General features: G+C 40.6%; 1 protein-coding gene across 1 annotated transcript; it reads left to right on the forward strand.

Annotated features, from left to right (window-relative positions):
- The first annotated feature begins 1,316 nt into the window (after positions 1-1,316).
- LBR (lamin B receptor) lies at positions 1,317-21,858 on the forward strand. The gene is made up of 14 exons (XM_082306798.1): positions 1,317-1,452; positions 6,060-6,240; positions 7,809-7,997; positions 9,707-9,790; positions 10,448-10,625; positions 11,228-11,424; positions 12,207-12,261; positions 14,153-14,347; positions 15,309-15,412; positions 15,964-16,089; positions 16,640-16,808; positions 18,074-18,154; positions 18,256-18,378; positions 20,529-21,858. Exons 2-14 carry the CDS (start codon positions 6,076-6,078, stop codon positions 20,687-20,689), a joined length of 1,827 nt encoding a protein of 608 aa, XP_082162924.1. The 5' UTR covers positions 1,317-1,452; positions 6,060-6,075; the 3' UTR covers positions 20,690-21,858.
- The last annotated feature ends 1,026 nt before the right edge of the window (positions 21,859-22,884 follow it).

Here is a 22,884-nt window from a genome sequence, read left to right on the forward strand (position 1 = left end):
AAAACACAACCTGACCTATTTGGTATAAAAAAGGGGGGGATGATACAAAATAAAATAAAAAAATAATTGCTTGGGAAAATTAAAAAGTTCAAGGCCAAACCAGGCAGAATAAATATTAAGATATATGTTTTTTAAAGAATTCACGTATGAAGGCCCATTTCCTGCATTCATTTACTTAGGTAAAAAGCTTGCCATACTCTTACTTCAAACATTATAGCTAGAAGCTTAAAAACAAAAATTAACTCACAAATTTGTGAGCAAAGAAATAACAGTACATCTCAGACGACTTAAGCCCATGGTTACCATAGGCCCTATTTATGTCTGTTTGGTTTTGGTTGTGGTTTTTGGGTGGGTTTTTTTGTTTTGTGGTGATGCTGTTGGTTTTTTTTAATCTGAGATTTTTGCTGTGCCTGTGTGGTATCGCCACTCTTCTGTGTTAGAAAACGGTGGTCTCGTCTTTCGCGAATTTTCCTTGATTTGGTAAGCTTTATTAGGCCAGAATGTGACTTGTGAGCCTGTGTCCGAACTTAGTTTGGAAGGTCCATAAGGATTGTACAAACACAAACACATCCGCATTTCATGCTTAAAGGACTTAATTGTTTTTAAGATCCAAACACTTGAAACAACTTATTTTACATTAAAACTCACTGCACATGGCGACTCGTTAACTTTTTCACAACTTACTTACTTTTCTTCTGCCTGCTGAAGTATTGCTTAGCCTTCCTGATTTCAAAATCTGCCAGTAATGTGCATGGCCTTTCTGGAAAAGTTGCCTCAAAAGGACAGGGTTAACCACACACCGCTGCTCTTTTGCCCTTTTTTGTTTTTCTTTTGGAGAGGGGGTGTTTTTAACACATTTCAGCCTCGTTGGGAGCACGGGCAGTTGTTCAGGGTAGGAGCACCCGTGGGCTCGCCGCCTCAAACGCCGCCTGAGGCGGCGTTTGAGGCGGCGAGCCCACGGGTGCTCCGCATACAAACCGCCCGGTTTTGTTTACCGCCCGGCGGCGGGGCCTGTGTGGCGCAGGGGGCCTCAGGCGGCCCCCGCCGCCGCGATGGCGACCGTGGTCTTTCATCCCCGCTCTCCCTCCCCGAGCTTCTCCTCCCCTCCACACCCACACCCGTTATCGGCACCGCCGTCGCCGTGAGGGGGGGGGCTGAACGGCCCCGCTCGTCCCCTCACCGGGGCGGGCAGACGGCGGGCTTCTGAGCGGGAGGACCGCACCATCGCGCGGCAACCAATAGCGTGCGGCCACCCACGATTCAAACGGCGCGTCGTGGCCAATAGGAGCGGTTGGCGGGCGGGAAGGGGCGGGGCGAGGGGGCGGACCGTCGCGCGGCCGTAACCGTCGCTCAGGGCGGTTGTTCCCCTCAACGGAGAGCGCCGCGCTCGGGCCCGGCTCCCGCCGCTCCGCGGAAGCGCCTCCTGCCCGGCCCGGTGGGGGCGGGCGCCAGGTAAGGGAATGGCGGCACCGGGGCAGGCGTGGGCCGGGACACACCCCCCTCCGCGGCCTTCCCGGGGGGAAGCGCTCCGGCCAATCGCCGCCGCCGCCTCTCTCCGCCCCCATGCGCGGGCGTCGGGCCGCGGCCCGGCTCAGGCCTCGCTCCCGGTGGGCGGGCGAGCGGCGGCCCTTTTCCGCTGCCCGGAGCGTTTGCTTGGGCCCTGGGGGTAGGAGGGTGGGCTCCTCTGCTTTGTTCGGGACGCCGCCGGTCCCCTCTGCAGCGGCACGGCGACGCTGGGCCTGGCGCGGGGAAAGGCCGCGGCCACCCGGCGTGGCGGGGGCCCGCCGTGGGAGAGGCGCAAAGGGGCGGCCTGGCCCGCCGCGGCCCCTCCCTTCCCCCCACGGCCGAGGCCCCGCGCCAGGCCCGGGCCGGGAGTGCGGGCGGGGCGGGGCCGCGGAGCGGGGCCGAGGGGCCGGGCCTCCCCCCGCCCCCGGCACATGGGTCCCTTCCTGTCAACACCGCGCCGCCGCGGCCTTCACCCCGCCGCCTTTCGCGGCCCTGCCTGGGAAGTTCATGTTCCTGACGCTTTCCCTCCGCTTTCAATGCTTTTGGTGAAAAGCCTTTTTAAAGGGAAAAATCTCGTTTCCCTGCCTGAGGGTTGATAGGTTTTTATTTTATCTCGAGATTTACTCGTGCTTGTTTTTAGCGGTGAAGCTTATTTGAATGTTTGGTCAAGCCGAACTTGAACAGTGGTAGATGCTTGCACCGTTATGGAGGTAGAGAGCTAGAAATGTGGAATGAGGAATGGTGATCCTGAAAAGGTCCTGCACAGCTCGGTCGCTTTGGTCAATTCAGTAGTAACTTTCCGTGCAGGAAGCTGTGTCCTGTGTCCTTGACTGTCAATGTTTTCTTTATTTTCCTGCATTTCTTCTTTTCTTGCATTCAACTGGCTTCCTCCTCTGACATACACACCATTATCCGCCAGTGGTGAGATGTCAGAATTAGTAAGTAGAATCACTGTATGTATGAACTTTGCTCTTCCAAGAGGGAAAACTTTGGTTAGGTTTTTTTATTTATTTCTTCTTAAAACTGTGCATCCAGCTTCTGATGATATGGTGTGATCTTCTAGTGACTACAAGCTAGCAGTCTTATTCCTCTTATTTTCTTGACAGGAGTGAAATATCTTTCCACATATTTCGTGAGAGGGGCATTAAGAAAGACCAGAAATGGATGTATGGGGCAATGTTTCTCTGCCATGTTTCTCTTTAATTATTTCGTTCGTGGTTGAGTCAGCAGTAGCTTTTCTTCTTGACCAACTTTTAAGCTCCAGGGAGTTTTGCACGTTAATTGGCTTGGCTTGGTGCGGGATACAAAATGCTTTTGAGCCATTCCCTTAGAGTCTGGGTTCCTAAAGGAAAGTCATAGCGGTGCAGAAAACACAAATTTCATCTTGGGAGTAAGTGAATATATACTTGCAATCAGGTATGTGTACAGTACGAGGTTCATCGTATGAAGTCATTTTCTTTTGAAGTTGCTTGGGTATACATTTTGAAGTCCTGTGAATTAAAAAGTTTGTGTAGGGCTACTGTGAACGTTAGGCTGATGCTGGCTGATACCCTGAAAATTATCAGGGGTGTGTGTAGAGCTTGAAAGAATAGTAAATTCAAAATGTAATTTCTAAACTATATGTTTTTTTGAAGACTTCCTATCTTTATTTCTCTTGATGCCAGTAGTGGTTTTTGTTATCTGAACAAATGAAGGCTGCTTTTAAAAGGTGTAGCTTTTTGAAGTGGGATATATGGAATGAAGATTGCAAACTTCCCTCACAGGAGGCACAGGGGTGCAGAACAAGGTGGTAATTTCTGGTAGACTAAGAAGTAATATTTACTTTTTTTAGTGTTTAAAGTTTGATCTCATTATTAAGCTTTAATATTTAAGGAAAAAATGGAAAAATAAGTAGGTCTTTCTATTAATAAGATTGTTCATTGCTTTTGAATCACAGGGTAATATTTCCATTGGCTTACCTTTATTATTCTGGAATTGCGTATTATTGATATCTACCTCAGGCGAATTACATAACATTGATTTAGCTTCAGGTCCTTCAACCACATTTTCCAGCTTCTTAAAATTAACTTAATCTCCTTTTGAGAACAAGGTTGGAGAAGGGGAAGGTCTTTCTGCCTTTAAAAAGAATTAAATCATCAGCTTCCCTTTTCCTTGGGCTGTCCTTATGTTTGTGTACAAAGATGCTGGGTTTTGAAGCTTGGCAGAGAATTGCCTTTTATTATCCCTATGAAATTATATCTAAATTTTGAAGTGGTTGTTATAAATCGTAAAAATCAGTTTACATGTCCTTAGTAACAACTTTGTGAAAAATTGTTTCCCTTTTTTAAAAAGGACTTAAACTCCAAAGATTCTGTTTTTCACAACTTTGTCCTAGGATCTGGCAGCTTTGTCCTGGTCAGGCTGAGTTTACAGATGATGCCTGAGATGTTCCAGGTTAAGAGAAGAAACAGTTGGCTGGAGTGTAGGAAGTACAACAGCAAAGAGGAAATGAAGTCATAGATCAGGTTATGACATCTGTGAAAGCTATGACTGGACTTGGTGGAGGACCGGTGTTTAGACTATTTATGGAAGAGGAGGAAGAAGCTGGAACTGTGCGAGAGACTGGGGAAAGAGCAGTAGTAGACATGGATCTCCTAAAGAACTGTCTTTTGAGTGAGAAAACTGGACAAGGAGACAGAGAAGGGGACTGAGATCAGATCTTGAGCCCAGAGGTGGCGAAGAGGAACTGGAACTAGTTTGGTGAACAAGGGCAGAAAAGGCAGAAACCCCCCAAGGAATTAAAGGGGGGTAAAGGAGAGAATGGAGAAGAACTTGAAATGAAAATACGGACATTGTATTTCACGGAGTCATAAGAAACAAGGGTGTGAATTTGAGGGGGTTAAACTGACTGGGATAAAACAGAGTCGGAGGAGCGGGAATTCAGAAAGAATAAGAAAGGAACAAGAGATTGGGACAAGAAACGCTAGGTAGAAGACATGAGCTGGAAGAGCATGTGCCTACGAGCATAGACTAGAACTCTGGTAACTTTTCTAACTGGCAAGTATCAGTGAAACCAAATGATAAAACTTGCTCTTTTTGCTCCTTCGAATATTATACAGCAAAGGAGATGGCCAGATGTTTCTGTTCTGAAGCAATTAGGAATATTAGCAGTAACATCCACGTGAGGGAATTTTGCTGAGTTTTTGGTTTCTTCTTTGACTTGGAGAGCTACAGAGGTGTAAAATCTAAGAGCAGCAGCAGCTTCAGGAAATGCCAGGATGAAAGCTGATTGAAAAGCCTCACTTAGCCTCGTCGCCCAATGTGTTATGAAGGTCTGGCATTGCATATTAACAGTATTTTTTGCCAAAGAATATAACCTTTCACTGCAGGTTAGTTAATGTATAATGAATGAATATCCAGTTAAATATTTGTTTTTACCTCATTTTGTGTGGCTTCACATCTTATTTATAGCAAACAAGTTAAAATGCTTGAAACAAAAATATTTCTTGGTTTGTTTGTTTTCCCCCTCCTCCCATTCTAAGTCCCTATGTTCATCAAACAAATGGTGATTGTATGTAAGTTAGTACGTATTTTACCGTAGACTTTTAAGATACCCTCACTTTATATGTTAAGGCCCGAGTCACAGAAGTTCAGGTTAAAAGTATCTTCTGCTGTGGATACCTCTTTTCAGATGGCAATGACGTAACACAAGGTACTTTTCAAAGAGTTATACATTTAAAAACATAACTTCCTTTAAGTTGCAGTTGTGTTTTTTTTTCCCAGCACCCTGGTATGGCGGACCAAGGGTGGTGGTCACTTAAACCCTGTTTTGCTAATATCAAGTAAAAACCTTATGGTGCAGACAGGAGGACAGAATTTAGGTTTTGGGGATATTATGTGATTGCTCCGATGCTGTACTTTGTTTTCCTACTGGCCCCTGCAAAAGGCATTACATGCCTTGCGCTAAATAGGTGGAAAAGAGAAAATATTCAACCCAGACAGGAGCCTAAATTCTGGTGTTTCCTAACTTTTGAGTGTTTGGCATAACAAATTGAAGAAAGTATGCAGTGTGGCTGTATGTACTGAATAGATTTGGGGCGTTTTATTTTAACATTTAGAAATCATCACTTCTGTAATTTTTGTAGAACCACAGGAAAAGAGGGTTAGAGGACACTTAGATACCACCCAATTTACTTTTTTTCCCTCTAGATAAGATCAACAACATTTATGTAATTTTGGTGAAATGTATTTGCCTGGTTTTGGTGGTCTCTGATGATAGAGATTGTGTATCATAGCTGAATACTGGTCTAGATGCACTATTAATATATTTGAACATTTTTTCCATAACATTTAACTGCAATCTTTGCTCTATTTTAAGCCTGTTTCTTCTGTCTACTATAAATTTGGCAAATATGTAGTCTTTTTTTATTACCAGGCAGCTTTTTGCCTATTTAAGGTGAAGAGTTGTTTACTGTAAAGTTTCCCTGTTCCAGCCTAAATGATATAGAAAGAGAATAGGGAAAAATTAAGCCTAATGTTTAGCTGCCATAAGTATTGATCTATTTCTTTTCTAGGGATTCCTTTTGGAAAATGCCAAACCGGAGGTTTGCTGATGGCGAGGTGGTGATGGGCCGTTGGCCAGGAAGCGTCCTGTACTATGAAGTACAAGTGACTAGTTACAATGATGTTTCCCATCTTTATACTGTTAAGTACAAAGATGGGACTGAGCTTGAGTTGAAAGAAAGTGATATAAGGGTGAGTACACGTTTATATAATTATCAGTGTTTCTAATGGAAGATTATATTGATTTTGTGATATAGATAAAAATACAACTTATAATTGGATAGTTGCCTTGCAAGTTTTCATTAACTGTGCCTTCAAGGAATTGGTGCTAAATAATAGCTCTTTCCTATGTGATATCTCAAGCAGCAGTTCAGAATGCTGACCCTGTTTTTAAAGAAGTGTGATTGTTTTCTTTATGTTGAAAAAACAGTGATACATTCAGGGAAGAACAAATCTGATCATTCAGGAACTCGTATTGCATGATTGTTCATGAAAAATTGTTTTCGGGTCGCTTATAAAGCTAGTAATCAGAGGGTTGGTACTAATTTGACTTTTTTCCACTTCTAAATAAGAAAATTTGAAAACAAATGCAAGTATGTAGTTGAAGTTCACTGTAAATATCAATACCACATACCACCTTTAAGCACATACTTAAAATATCCGTGAATAACTTGTACTGTTTTAGGTCCCCAAAGATTTCATAAGGTATTTTGCTCTATTTGTGACAATTAGGGACTTTTGAAAAAGGGTCACATCGTGTGTGTATGAGCACATCCCTTCCTCTTTACATATCTTTATTATTTCATTTTCTGTTACTAATAAAGGCCTTTAAAACTCTGCATACAAGTTTCATTTCAATTTAAAATGTGATAATGCATGAGACAAAGCTATTTGAATGTTTGCTGTAGCTGATTTTTAAGGCCTGTTCTGAAACCTGCATAAGTTCAAAGCTGACTTGTGTGTCTTTATGTGAACTGTAGTTTCACTTTCGGTGGCAGTGTACATGCCCTGTAACTGGCCTTTTCTTTTGGAACAAAATGTTTCTGCCTTGAGTTAGACAAACGTTTTCACTGCATTAAGACTTCCTAACTTGTTTACTTTGCAGGTTAGCAAACTCAAGCTGAGAAAATACCTTCCCTTGTTATAAAGCATTTGTGCCTTATACAAGTTGTGTTGTGAAACTTTTACGTGGGAAAGCTAGCATTGTAGACTTCACAGAAATAAAACAGAGTACTTTTGGGGAAAACTGTTTATGAAATTATTTATCACATCTAATTTAATGGTTTAGCTGACTTGGGGTTTTTTAATGTTGATTTGAGCTGCGTTGCCTTAAACAAATCATTGCATCTTGTGATGTGCCAAATGTATTAATAAAGCTAAGTACTTGAAATGATAGCCGTCTCTTAAACTTTAAGAGACGGCTATCATTTCATTTACTTGTGCAAAGGCTTAAGAAGGTAGTACGCTTAAGAGCTTAGTGCTCACATTGATAGCTTACATCCATATCCTGATTTCTGTAGCTGTGACAGGAATTGTCAGCAGTTGGACTCGGGACAGGATTATTTTGGTATTGCCAGCAAAATGAGTGTGCTGTAGTTGCTCTTTCTTAACAGCTGTTTTGCAGCATAGTAAAGGATATAAGAGACAATTCTGTAGAACTATATGCCAGAGTCCTCATCACAAAAAAACCCCCAACTTTCTAAAATTGTTCTTTGGAACATCTAAGATAAGATTTCACTTTCTTCCCCTCCTTCTTTTAGTCACAATCATCATTCAAGCACAGGAAGAGCCAGTCCTCTTCAAGTTCTCCCTCCAGAAGAAGTACTAGCAGATCTCGATCTAGATCACCTGGCCGGCCAGCAAAAGGCAGACGTCGTTCTTCTTCCCAAAGCAGAGAACATAAAGATGACAAAAAGAAAACCATTCAGGAAACCAACTTAGCTCTACTGGTATTGGGTTTTTTGTTTGTTCTTTCTGTGTGGGTTTGCCGGATTTTCTTTAAAACAAATTTTTGCTATTTGTGAAAGACTTGTTTCATGCTTACTGGGTTTGTTATTGTAAAAGCTAGCTGTAGTTCATGTTCCCTGAACAACATAATTAGCTACAAAAGCGTATCTCACTTTTCTTTGAAAATAGGCTTTCTAGCTTGCTGAGTTGTGAGGAAGTTCTTGAAATGTAAACATATGTTTTTGCATTCCATTTGAATTTGGTGGTATGGTAAAGTTCTCAGAATTCAAACAAACACAAATTCTTTAATATTTTAATATTGAAGTCGTTGTTAGCCACATACTTCCACTTGTGAAATGGGGCAAAGGAAGTTAGCCTACTTTTAAGATGTATTGATCAATACATAGCAGGTAGGTATTAGAATTTGAAATAAAATGAGTTCTGTTTTCATATGCAGTTCATTAAAATAGTAATGGAAAACACGTGAAGCTTCTGTGGGAGAATTGCTGCAGAATTCAAGTGTGGACTATATATATATGGCCTTGCTGATTGATAATATTGCAGAACTCTCTTCATTATAAAAACTATCCTGTAAGGATTTGTAAGTTTGTCAAATACCTGTTTTCTAGCTGAAAAGTATCATGTTTGTTCTTGGCGTTTTTGTGAAGGTTATATTGAGTACTAAAAATGGCTCTGGTGTTCTGTATGAAGCATAGTAGAGGTGATGTTTCTCTATTAAGAGACAAACAGCATTTCTTCTGCCTCTTGTGCTTTTGAGATAGCTTCAAGTGATACTTGTCTGAGACACAGTCTCTTGAATTGGAAATGCTTCCTGCTGATCTGTTGAAAATACATAGGTTTTAGTTAGGTTTTAACTAAACTAAACCAGACCAATCTAAACTAAATAGATTGCTTTTAGTAGTACCAATTTACTAAACTAAACCTTTCTTTGGTGCTGAAATTGCTGTGGTTTTTGTTTTGCAGTGAACTACTTTGAGCTGTGTGACCCAGTGCATAGCCTGTGGACCATATGCTCGTTTTAAGTAGTTTGTAGCCAGCAGTTTCACTTTACTTGTGACAGAAAGGTTAAAATATCATTGGTGTTTTTCTCTTGGCTTCTGATCGAGGAATAGGATTGATCTATTGGTTGTTGTATGACTGGAATGAGCTGGTCCTTTTCAACAATGCTTAAGTTGAAATAAAACAGATGAGTCATGTCTTCCCAGAGCTGTGTAAACTAGACTCATTAAAAGAGTTTTTGTGAGAAGATTTATTTCTTAGAAAGATATTTAAGGGAAAACCAGACTTCCAGTCCTGCAGAGCAGCGTTGTATATAGGACACTGAAATTTCCTCTGCTTTCCTAATAGAATTACTAAATAGACATGTATTTTGTACTTGGCGGTTCCTAATGATGAGTTAAAAATAACTTGGAAGCTATATTCTCTCTTAATTTCACTGCTAATTAAAAAAGAAATAGTAACCTTTTCCTTTTCTTAAATGAGTTTTTTTGCTTGTTTGTGAGCTGAAGCTGTCCATACTTTGGACATTGAACCTACTTGTTTTCCTGTGGAGAAAACTGGAGCAGTTGCAGTTGGGAAAAAAAACCCCAAAACCTAGATAGTTAGTGTTCTTAATTATTCACTATATACTTACACTTAATGCAGCTGTTACTTTTAGAAAGCTAAAACTAGTTTTTTTTATTTTAACCAGAAACCGAGTGAGAATAACACCAGAAGGTACAATGGTGAACCTGACAGTACGGAAAGAAATGACACATCCTGCATAATCTTGGAGGTATGAACATTGTATTTACTTTTAGTTTTGTGTCACGTTCTAACTTAGCTTTCTCAGAAATCCCTAGAAAAGGGCAGTGCAGTAATCAAGGAGAAATAGAATGCAACATAAAGCTTAGAGGTCAAATAAGTTTACTGTTCAGCTAACTAAGCTCAGGGGAGAGGGAGATGAAGTTGTCAGACGGGAGGAGTATTAGAGCCGTGTAACATTAATTTTTCTTGTTTGTTTCTTCCATCAAACCCTCACTGGTTACTTGTGTTCATTCCCATGCTTTTACAGTGTGAATGGTTGGCCATAGAAAGTGGCCAAATAGAATTTTTTTTTTTTTTTTTTTTAATATTAAAGCCAAATCAGTTCTTTAGTCCTGATTGTTGGCTAATGCAGAGAGTTATGGCAGGAGGGGAGGACGGTGGGAATGGATGACCTGTACTGGAACTGCTGCTGATACGTAATCATGGCCTAAGTGATGACAATGAAACTGGTTTCAGCAGTCTTTTTGTATAAATGCATAAACTTAAGTACTGTACAGAAGTAGAAAACATTGTATATTGGTGTTTTATAGTGAATAATGTCCTCCTAAATAAAAAATATTGGAGTAAAATGAGGTAAAATCCCTGACAATTTTTTTTTTAGTAAATTCTTCTTATTGATTAACAGCAAAAGTTGAAACCAGACTTGGAAATAGAGCGTGTGCTTGAACAGTGCAGCTTGCGTCCAAGAAAAGAAGAAAAGAAAAAAGAAGAGATATATTCGGAGAAAAAGATTCTTGAGACAATAAAAACAATTGAGAAAGCATCGCCAAAAACAAAGGAGCTAGAGTTTGGTGGAAGAATTGGTATGTGTGCAAATTGTCGTAATAGTTGAAAATTAGTACTTTTATGTTTTTTAGTTATTGACCATACTGTCATGTCAAGAACTGTTTTTCCAATTTCCGGACCCTGGTTGCAGAATCCAGAGTCATACGACAGTGCTTCACGTAGTCTGTACTGGCATTGGTGGCAAAGAACCGTTACTGCACTTGGTTCTCCTGTGAAATATAGTGAAGATCTTGAGCCTTCCCTTGCACAGTGAGATTGAAATATTTCCAAATTAAATTTAAGAAGTAACTACCAAAGTTTTTACGTTTTCAAAACCGAGGTGCTTCAGACTAGACAGTAAAGTATCCTTTATACAGTTTTGAACAGTTTTAAAGGGATGCAGTGAGTGTGATCCTGTGGTTTGGTTATATGACCCCATACGGGAGCGAGAAGAATGTCTCGGTATCCCGTTATGTGACTGGGGGATTGCTGCTGTCTTGCTGCTCTCTTGCTTCAGGGATAGATAACGACAACCTCTTCTTTGTTAATAAAGTTAATATTAAGCTTTATTAGTGGGATTGAAACTAGTTTTTATATTTTCTATGTTCATCTTCTAATATGGTGTGATGTCTGTTTACAGGGACCTTTGTGCTGATATTTTTCCTGCCTGCTACTGTATTGTACTTGCTGTTGATGTGCAAACAAGATGACCCCAGTCTTATGAACTTCCCTCCTCCTCTCCCAGCACTTGAAAGTCTTTGGGAGGTTAGGGTGTTTGGTGTTTTTCTTCTGTGGTTTTTCCTTCAAGCTCTGTTTTACTTGCTGCCAATTGGAAAGGTAAGCTGTTCAGTGGCAACTGGGTCTTTATGGATAATTAATTTGTGTGTTAGGCTGGAAGGTAGGGTATGTTCTTAGTGCAGTGAACTTGAAAGCGAATGAATTAGTTTTCCATATTAAGCTGGAATATGGCTACTGCAGATTTCTGTAATCTTAAAATAGTGCAGTTCGTTAAGAATTTAATGGCTATGCATTTCGCAGTCTTACAGGAGAAAAGGCAGAAGGCATTATATGAGTTCAAATCAAAGCACGGATAAAATTTGCTTGATAGAATTCTAGAAGAATTTTGGGTATCTGACTTTTAAATCGACAAACTGTTTGATATTCAGTTTCTTATTGATATTCAGTGTTTTGGAATGTAATCTTCACTTACAGGAAGCTGTAAACCACTCTAGCCATATGTATATTAGGCAAATGCTCTGTTTCCCTCTTTTTGTGACTTGAGGGATACTGGCAGATTCTGAAAGAACACTATAATAAATAGATCATTCAATCATGTTGTTTTATTGCTGTACATGTTTACAGTGATTGTAGCTGTTACATTTTCTTGAGGCTGGTTAGGAAGAGAATTTTTTTTTAACGTTTTTATTTGAAACTGTTAGCCTTTTTCTTCTGATAAGCAAAGCATGCTTTTGAAAGCAATGCATGATCTTCAGATTTGAACGTGTCCAGCTGGTTACCTTGATTGAATGTCTTTGTGGTAGAGAAGTGCTTGGTTTCCCTCCCCTCCCAATGCCCCCAGAAAGTACTTTGTTGAAACACTAGTATTTTATTCTTCCTAGGTTGTGGAAGGCCTGCCTCTTTCAAATGGAAGGAAACTGCAGTACCAGATAAATGGTGAGCATGTTGCAGTTGCTTATTCTGAAATTTGATACCACTACCTGATTTGCAGTGCTCAGTACCGTAAGATACAAATGATGAAAGATACACTCTGTGGCCAAACTAGGTATCTGTTGTAAATCTTTTGTTAAAATAGGATGAGCCTTTTCTTAGAAGAAGAAGAAGAAGGTTAGTAATGATCAGGAACCAACTGCCGCAAGAGCAAGACATGACACTATATAGGGCACCTGGTCTGTATCCAGTTGTGACTGGTGACTTCTGTCATGTTCCTTGCATAATTGCTAAACAGGTAGTTGCTTTTTGGAAGTGTTAGTAATGCTCATGCAACAAGAACTGTTGCTCCGGAGGAGATGTTCAGGAGTGATTTGAAGAGATCTTATCCCATGTATCCAGATCATCTTGGATGTCTCTGATTTACAGACAAAATAGAAGTGTGTTGTAATTGATTTAAGGTGTTCTTATTCTTGCCTGGCAAAGAACAGTTCTGAGTCCTTATTCAGATCTGATTTCACTTCCTATGAATATGGCAAGTTTCTCATCTAGGTTTTAGAGTATGGTTTAACGTATTTCAGCAGTCCTGCTTTTTCAGGCTTAAATAGAAAAGTGCGCTTTGATGCCTTGCAAGTATTCCAGACTACCTATTTGATTAATCAGTCAGTTCAAGGACACGGTCTGGCGGTAGTGGAATGCAAATGTTATATTAAAAAGTTGCGTGGGGTTTTGTCACCGTCTGGTAAGGTGCACCATTTTAAAGTTGGAATAGGGCTGTAAATCATAGAAGCAGAGTGAATTACATCCTGCAGAAGTGAGTCGTATTGAGGCTGCCTCATAACTTTTTCAGGTTTGGACTTTGGTCTTTAGTAGGGGCATAGTCCTGCAATTTTTTTCTATATTCTGATAAAGGGAAGAAATAAACTGCATGATTTGGATGGTTTAAAAAAGCAAAAATAAAAAAAAAAGGGAGGGGGAAAAAAAGAAGGCGCCTTGCTACTTCAAAGGCTAGTTCTCAAAGCAACTTTGAAAGCCTTCTTGAGGAAAGGAAGACGACCAGTGACAGGACAAGAGGCAATGGGCACAAACTAATACAGGAGGTTCCATCTGAACATCAGGAAGCGCTTTTCTTTTTACTATGAGAGCGACTGAGCACTGGCACAGGCTGCCCAGGGAGGTTGTGGAGCCCCCATCCTTGGAGATATTCAAAGCCATGTGGACACGGTCCTGGGCAACCAGCTCTAGGTGGCCCTGCTTGAGCAGGGGGGTTGCACAAGGTGAGCTCTGGAGGTCCCTTCTAACCTCAGCCATTGTGACACTGTGAGAGGGTTCACAGAAGGTACTTGGGTGAGAGCTGTATAGAGCTGCCTGCTTACATTTGGACGTCATTCCATTCTACATGATTTAATTCTCTCAAAGTACAAAAGTTTTGTGTTGAGGTTTTGACCTGATAGTTATTTTAATGCTTTAATTACTGCTATCTGTATTGAGGTATTTATGAAGATAACCATATTTTCTTCTTCGAGTTACCTGAGCTGTTCCACAGATAAGATTTTGTGACCTGCTATCATTATCCAGTAGTAGTGTCAGTGTCCATTTTTCCACTAAAATCTGAAATTGGATCCTGTGTTGTTGTAAAGAAATGTGCGAGCGCTCGGAGCGTTCCTGCCGCTTGTCCTTTTGATGAGGAGCACAGGAAATTTCAGGGCATAGATAGAATGTCTTGGGTATGCTGCTGTGCCCCAGAAGTTTGAACCTCAAGAGCATGGGACATGTAAGATGTTATTGGATAGCCAAATCTTGGAAGAAGTAAAAATGCAGGAAGGCTGGACTGGGTAGATTCTACTAGAATGATTTTTTTATTTTGGCTAATATGTTTTTCTTCTACATCCTTTAGGGTTTTATGCTTTTCTTTTGACTGCCGCAGCTATCGGAACTTTATTGTACTTTCAGTTTGAACTTCATTATTTGTATGATCACTTCATGCAGTTTGCAGTGTCAGCTGCAGCTTTTTCTCTGGGGTTGAGCATTTATCTGTATATTCGGTCCCTGAAAGCGCCCGAGGAAGAAATAGCACCAGGTGGAAATTCTGGTGAGTTATAAAGATTTTGGATAATTTCTTGCCAATTGTTTGCTACAGTTTCATTTTTATGAATTAAAGGCTAGTTTTAGGGCTGGTTATTATAATACTGTGACTTTTACTTTCTATCAATGTAAAATTCATGTTGCAAGTTAAATGGCAGTTTTTTGTTCATGCTCAGATACTGTAAAATGCTTAAAATTTTAGTTGGACTATCTTGAATAGCGTACACAAAAATATCTTGGCTGGTCTAGTCCCCAAGCGATGAGAGGACAGTTCCTTCCTTTCCGTTGTCAGCATTTGGCTAAGAGGCTTGTCTAGTTTGCTTCATAGTGCCCCTGCTGGCGGGCCTTCTCTGAAACAGCTGGGAATGGAAATGAAAACTGACAAATCTAGACCTTTTGGCAGTGGGAAGTCAGGTACAGAACTTGAAATTACAGTGTATTTCTACACTTTTATTTTGCTGTGCACTTTTAAATCTGGTTTGCTGAATTGAGTTTTCAAAGGATACCTTATTGAAGTCAAGGTACTGTATTTTCCTTCTTGTCCATCTCTTGATGGACAGGTAATTGTCACAGCTAAAGGAACTCTTGCTCCCCGAGGACAGCAATGAAGTAGTAGGAGGAGTAGAATTAATTAATGCCATAAGATCGTGTTCACGGAAACTGTGATGTGAGCTTCAGGATAAGGCTGAAAATAATGAAGGAACAAGTGTCAAGGAGAAATAAGCCTACAGTAACTTCTAAAGTGCTTAGTCCTCCTAGTAAATAAAATATTTGGGGCCTCTTAAAATATAAATCATGTGGGTTTTGCTTTGTATTTTGCATATACTCACATTTTTCCTGCCAATCTAAAGGCTTTTTCTTTTATAATGAGAGACCTTTAGTAGAAAGTAGGAACTGTTTTATGGGGAGGAGAGTAGTGGCAGATAAAAGGAAGAGTATTGCTAACAAAGACTGTGTCTTATCTGCAGGGTATTTTGTTTATGATTTTTTTACTGGACATGAATTAAACCCTCGTATTGGCAGTTTTGACCTCAAATACTTCTGTGAGTTGCGGCCAGGGTTAATTGGCTGGGTGAGTCAGTAATCTTAGTTATTTTATTTGCTTAAATATTACACAAATGGATATTTTTATATATAATTATTTTTATATATATTTATATATTTTATTATTTTTATATATATTTATTATTTATATCTTTATATATTTTTATATTTTATATATTTTATTTATATATTTATTATTTATATATTTATTATTTATACATTATATATATATGTAAAATAAAATTGGTAGTAAGGATACAATATGCATTTATAAACAGGAAAATAGTACTTACAAACAGTTTCGTGTTGCCAGATTTTTAATGACCATTTTTATTCACTTTAGGAAAATTTCTATGTTCTAGCTTCTTTGCTTTGTGAGAAATGAAAACCCTTCTTAAAGTTTTCATATGTTGAGGTTATACAGTTTCAGAAATGTAGTTGCAAATGCTGGCTTGTGAAATAGGTTATTTTTTAAAACGTAAACATTGGTCAAAACCATTTGTATTAAAATGTCCTATAGATAGAAAAGATCACTTTCTTTTACAGGGAAAATTTGTAATACCATATTTTCTAAACTAGGTTGTTATAAACTTGGCAATGCTCTTGGCTGAGATGAAGATACACAATCAGAGTATGCCATCTCTGTCAATGATACTTGTGAACAGCTTTCAGCTTCTCTACGTGGTGGATGCTCTTTGGAATGAGGTAAATGACAATCGCATTAAACTGTCTGAATCTGATCTGAATTCTCTCAGTGCCAGGAGGCACGCAAGGCGCGAACATCGTTCTTCCACTTCGATCGGACCGCGGCTGCGTGCTCTGGAGCCAAGGGCCACAGCGCAGTCTTCCGTCGGTTTCCCCCTCAGGACACGACCGATCCAGCTCCATCTCCTCCTCCTCACTTCGTTACTGATTTTCTCCATCCCCGCCATTTCTGATGCTCGTCGTTTCTGCAACTCTTTATTTTTTTTTTTTCCCGGGAGGAGGTAGTTGGCCTCCTGCCCAACCCCCATGACTTGGAGGGCCAGTGGTTTTTCTGTCAGGGTGGCCTTCCCTTAGGCTGCGTTGGTTCGCGGCACCTTCTTCCATTTTATCCGGTGCACCCTCCAGAGAGGGATCCCCTATCCACCACCCAGGGGACGCGCCTTCTAGCCGTGCAGCCCCAGCCGAAGGCATTAAACTGTTACCACTTCTAATTACAATGTTAAATGAGCAAAGCTTTGTAATTTCTAAATTCCTTCCTCCTTGTTTCTAGGAAGCGATTTTGACGACAATGGATATTACCCACGATGGATTTGGATTCATGCTAGCGTTTGGAGATTTGGTGTGGGTTCCATTTGTCTACAGTCTGCAGGCCTACTATTTAGTTGGTCATCCTACTGCAATTTCTTGGCCCGTTGCTGCTGCAATCACTGCTCTGAACTGTAAGTTGTAGTAAATATTATTGTTACTGGTACTAACAATGTAGTACTGATTTTGTTTCTTTGAGTTGTGAGGTGAAGCTTTAGCTAAGATGCAGTGATTGTATCTTCTGTATTACCCCAGCTGGTGGAAGCATGTGCCTGGCTACTGTTTAGTACAAAGAATATAATAAATTCTCATTTTATTAAATGAAGGATAAATGAGACTCTGGACATCTAATTGTTCTGTTGAGAGGCATCTTTAGATGGATGCCATCTGGAGTTGCAGAAGTGACTTAAAACATTTTGAATTAAGTTTAGGAGATGCCTTTTAAAGTCAGCCTGAGTAACTGTGAGTGACTCTCATAAAAAAGAAGTCAGTAGCTTGTTGGCTATGCCTTACTGAACCTAGGGAAAAAAAGGTTTGTTGTTTAACAATTTGCATCTCCTTCCCTGATGCCCATAGTTACAAACTCATGTCAATGGAAAACATCACCAGTTTCTAGCCGAGTGCTTTGAGAAAGGGTCTTGCATCTCTAGGGAACCTTAAATTTGCACCAATATGGCCTTGTAGTTTGTCCCTTTTATCTAAGTAGTAAACCTAAAAGAAAAAGCTTTTTGTAGACGTGACAAAGAATTTAAACACTTGGAAAGAATATGAAGGCGTACAATTTAGTATGTGCAATCTTGAGAAACACAACATCTTTTTTTCATTTTCAGTTAGTATTTTTTTCTTGTTTTTTTTATTAAAAACCTTTATTTGAAGTATGTTGTGATCGTGTTTTTTCAATACAGCCTCGGAAAAAGCAAATTTAAGCTGCCTTGTGAAAATGGTGGGGGAAATGAATTTCAAAACCAGCTAATACTTCATTGTCTGGTTCTTTTAATATTGTGAACTTGTAAATAGTTGGTCAGTTTATGGGCTAGGCACTGTAGCAAAATACCGGGCTGCTCATAGAACTATAATCTTATAAACTGCAGCACATCACCTTATATGAATTTCAAACTCAATGTTACATTAATAAACTCTGTCAGATATAAATGTAAAAGTAGATGTGAAAATGAAGCTTCTCCAAAATCTTAAAAGTGAGTCAGTAGCGTGTAAGAGTATATGGAATGCAGGTTTCCAATAGCATTTCTGTCTTGTTAGAGCTCTGGAAAATACCAGTTATATCCCTGAGAAAAAGACTTCGATGTGATGAGTGGCAGAGAGCATGTGAGTGCTTTTGTTGAAGGAAAGAAAACTGAAAAATACTGAAAACGCAAAATAAATAATTATTTATTTTCAGGTATTGGGTATTACATATTCCGTAGTGCAAATTCTCAGAAAAATAATTTCCGAAGGAATCCAGCAGATCCCAAGTTGGCCTGTAAGTGCATTTTTTATTTGTTCAATTGCTATACAATGTCTCTTTGTACTATTTAAATACACATTTCAATTGTTGTATTGACTACAATACTCTATTCACAGATCTGAAATTTATACCCACTGCAACTGGAAAAGGGCTTCTTGTCACGGGTTGGTGGGGTTTTGTTCGTCACCCTAATTATCTCGGTGACATCATCATGGCTCTAGCATGGTCCCTACCCTGCGGTAAGTTCCTGAATTTAAAGTGGATTTTATCAGAAAGGCTTGTATGGTTTGGCATCTGACTGGGTTTGAAATGCAAAGTGCTAATTATTTGAGGTACTAAACCCTGTAATTAATTGAATGGCAAATTTCTGTGTTGTAGGCTTAGTGCAAACACCTATTTTCTCTTGCATCTTATCCTTTATATCTTACTATAGATTTGACGTATCATATTTGACCAATATTTGACTCATCCTCTTCAATGATTTCACTCTTCTTTATGACACTTTATCGTTCAATAAAGATGGGGCTTGCTTGCTAATAAGTTGCTCCTTACATTTTTTTAGGCTAGTGTCTGTGCTGTAGTGTTTTTAAAGGGAGTTCCCAAAAAGTGGGAGTTTGCTTGGAGACAAGGGCTACCACTTATAGGGATGGACTTCAAGAAAATACATTTTAAAAAAAAAATCATCAAACACAAAGGAGTGGAATTCTGTTTCAAAGTTTTTGTAATTACTAATTCCTAGTTTTCATGGAGTTTTCACTTGGAGGAAATTCGGGAGCCTTTTGTCCAGTGGGGTTTTGTAGTCCTGATTCTTTGCGAGAGCTTAGAGCAGTGAGAGTTTCCGAAAATACATCGGATCATGGTAGTCCTGCCCCCTCTCATTCAGGTCTGAAAAATGGGTTTGGGCTCCTCCCTTGCCTGAAGGAGTTTCTCTTCTATAAAAGCGCAGAAATGAGCGTGCCAGATGTTCTGCTGAGGCAGAGCTTCTCCGCGCCCTGTGGCACAGTCTGGCTTTTGCAGACTGTAGGACACAGGGAGTTTTGGTCGAGTGGGACTTTGTCACCAAGTCCTTAATGCCCTGACCAGGAGCATCAGCTGAGAGAGGATGCTGGAGTTCAGGCGTTCCTCCAGGAGTTAATTCTATTTTGGATTTTAATTGAAAGTGGACAATACTAGATTAGCATATACACTTGTAGACAGTATCCTGGAAGAGGCTTCTCCCCATGAAAATGAGGGACTCGAATCCTCTGTCAGCATCGTAATGGGAGAAGTGGAAGTGTTGCCGTAACTGCGTGGGGAGTGAGCATGGGCGGGAGGGGATCATAGAATCATAGAATAGTTTGGGTTGGAAGGGACCTTTAAAGGTCACCTAGTCCAACCCCCCTGCAGCGAGCAGGGACGTCTTCAACTAGATCAGGTTGCTCAGAGCCCCGTCCAGCCTGGCCTGGAATGTTTCCAGGGATGGGGCAGCTACCACCTCTCTGGGCAACCTGTTCCAGTGTTTCGCCACCCTCATCGTAAAAAACTTCTTCCTTATATCCAGTCTGAATCTACCCTCTCTTAGTTTAAAACCATTACCCCTTGTCCTATCGCTACCAGCCCTGCTAAAAAGTCTGCCCCCATCTTTCTTACAAGCCCCCTTTAAGTATTGAAAGGCCACAATAAGGTCACCCCACAGCCTCTGTTCTCCAGGCTGAACAGCCCCAGCTCTCTCAGCCTGTCCTCATAGCAGAGGGGTTCCAGCCCTCGATTTGTGGCCCTCCTCTGGACCCGCTCCAACAGGTTCATGTCCTTCCTGTGCTGAGGGCCCCAGAGCTGGACGCAGCACTGCAGGGGGGGTCTCACCAGGGCAGAGCAGAGGGGCAGAATCCCCTCCCTTGCCCTGCTGGCCCCGCTGCTCTCGATGCAGCCCAGGCTACGGTTGGCCTTCTGGGCTGCGAGCGCACGTTGCTGGCTTGTGTCCAGCTTTTCATCCCAAGTCGTATGCTCTGAGCAAAGCTAGAGTTACCGTCTGCAGCCAAAACAGAGAAAACCTTGTGGGGCTTCTGTGGGGCAGCTCAGGGCTGCAGAGGGTTAACTATTTCTCTGGTTTTGAACTTAACATAGGTGCCAGCTTTGCATGCATTGAGAGTGAAGTTGGTAGATTTTGAGACTCTGAATTTTAAGAATTTGTGGGGGGAGGGGTTTGTGGGTCTTCTTTTCCTATTTGCATGTACCTGTCACACAATTTTTGCGCTATCCTGTTGAGTATTTGATGCTTTGCAATATGAGCATAAGATGCTTCAGGCCATAGCAAGTGTATGTCACCAGCTTAGTACATGTTGTTAATAGCTAACATTTCTGGGTTTTTTTTTTTCTGTATCTAAAGTGACTTTCTCACTCTGTTCTACAGGTTTTAATCACATTTTACCATATTTCTACGTGATATATTTCATCTGCTTGCTTGTTCATAGAGAAGCTCGTGATGAACATCATTGTAAGCAGAAATATGGCTTGGCATGGGAAAGGTATTGTCAGCGTGTACCCTACCGCATATTTCCTTACATCTACTAGAGCACTCCGGATGCCTGATTTGCAAATTACTTCTAAAGTTAGTTTCTTTGCAAATAAAAATATACCTCTTACCTTTGCACTTGGTCTATTTGTTATTTAGGCTTTTTTTTTTTTTTTTTTAAAAAAAAAAAGTGACCAAACAGTAGAGTGCATCAACAGGTATTTACGAGTAATCTGAAATACATGAGTTGTGTGAACTGACTGTCTGTGACTTCAATTTTTAAAAAATTGTGAATTTTAAAAAGTCTTGGAGCCCTAATTTTTCAAGTTAAATTTTATCTAGAATACTGAGTTTACATTTTTTTTTATTGCATTTAATTAAGCACTGTGATGTAAAGTATATTATTTTCTTAAGAAAATAAATACAGAAATTCCCTCCAGTTCATTTTTTGGCGTTACTTGTACCATCTAACTTCAGATGTCTGACCCAGATGCCTGAAATGGGGGAGCAGCAGGGACTTTTTGGTCAGTGGAGCTGGCAGCAGAGGATTGGGCCCGGGCTGCCCCGCAGCCCCGGCCCAGAGCTGGCACAGCTCAGCCGGGCCCTCCTCCTCCTCCCGGCTTCTCATTAGTGGCATTTTTTTGGTCGGGGAGGCTCAGGTGGCCCCTCCTGCCCTGCGCCTGCAGGAGGGAGGAAGGGAGGGGAGCGGGAGGAGAGGCGGAGGGGCACGGCCCTCCCCTCCCGTCCCATCCCCACGTTCCTGAGGCAGTTTCAGCAGGGACCACGGGGGACTCTGAGCTGCCCCCCGGCAGCGCCCCCGACCCCAGAGAGAAGCCAGGCTTTGGCTCAGGCCTCTGAAGGTAGATGATACAAACGCTTGTTTCAGCTGTGGGCTGAGGTGTGGGAGCGAGTAGCGAACCCTAATCCCGCATCTGGCCTTGAGCACGGGGTAGCAGAAGGCTCCGTGTAGGCGTGTTCGACAGAAAAGAATAAAATGACCACAGTTGGCTTATTCTGGTCTCTGTAAATTATGTCTTAATGTACCATAGCGTTTGCCGAGTGTGTATAATAAAGCCTCCACGTTTTTGCTGTACAGCGTTCAGATTTGAAAATGCGATAGCTTTTTTAGAAACAGGAGAAATCGGTAACTAAATCAATTTCTGGTAATTTCTTGTTTTTAAATAAAATGTTCATTGACTAAAGGTTTTTGTAAATTAATGTATTAATTCTTGAAACAATTGAAGTGTTCATTTAAATATTTGTATTGACAGATATGCTATGAAAATACAGGAAATGTTCCTCAATCCAAAGTTGTTGTTTTTTAATTTGGCATTGCTACCTCATATGTAGGTTTTGCCTTTTGTACTGTTGCAGATAGAGAAAATAGCTATTTTTTTGCTACTGCTATTTAAAACAACATTTTTTTACATGAGCCTGTGGTTAAACTCGACCACTTTCTAATATATTTTTGTATATATTTGACTTTTTAACTAATGTATGTGTTCTAGTCACTAGTTGTGTTCTTTGTCTAACTGGCTGTAAATCAGAAGCCCTTGCAGTATTTACTTCGTAAGTAGGATAATTTTATATTTTACTGAAATAATCTTGCATTAATTAACTAGCTTTTATGCTGTCGTCACAACCGAGAGCTTTTCACGTACTTGATACGTGAGGTTTGTAGCACAAATTGTCCGGAAAAGCTTATTAGAATCTTAAATGTAGTGCAGGTACCTCTACACTCGCTTGCAGGAAGGTTCCTAACACATCGGGATGTTGCTATTATTCATCAGTTATTTTCAGTTCATTTAAAATGTTGATGTAATTGAAATCTAGCATGTTTTTTTTTTTTTTTTTTTAAATAAAAGAACGCTCTATTTTGTACACAGGCATTTTTTAAAGATAATTGTACATTTGAAGTGTATATAATGTAGCTTGATTGTGACAGTCTCCTCCGAAAATCCGTATGTTGGTGTTGTAAGGAAAATGTTTCAAGACAAGTACTTCTGATTCCTGGGAGAAAACAGCAGTGCCTGTAGCACCCCTGAAGAGCATTTACTCCTGTGAAGCAGCAGATTAAACCGGGATTTTTTCAATGGTTGCTCAATGGATTAATGGGAAATGGAGCAATCGTTTACCCACACCAGTTTGCAGCTGGTGTGTGTGGGGGGGGTGTGTGTGGTTGAACTCCTCAGCCTGTGAAGGAGGAGAGGCTACCGCCAGCCCAGTTTTATCTGTTGCCGCACAAGGTTGTTAA

The sequence above is a fragment of the Platalea leucorodia genome (assembly GCF_965183815.1).
Source record: "Platalea leucorodia genome assembly, chromosome: 3".
Classification (NCBI taxonomy): Eukaryota; Metazoa; Chordata; class Aves; order Pelecaniformes; family Threskiornithidae; genus Platalea; species Platalea leucorodia.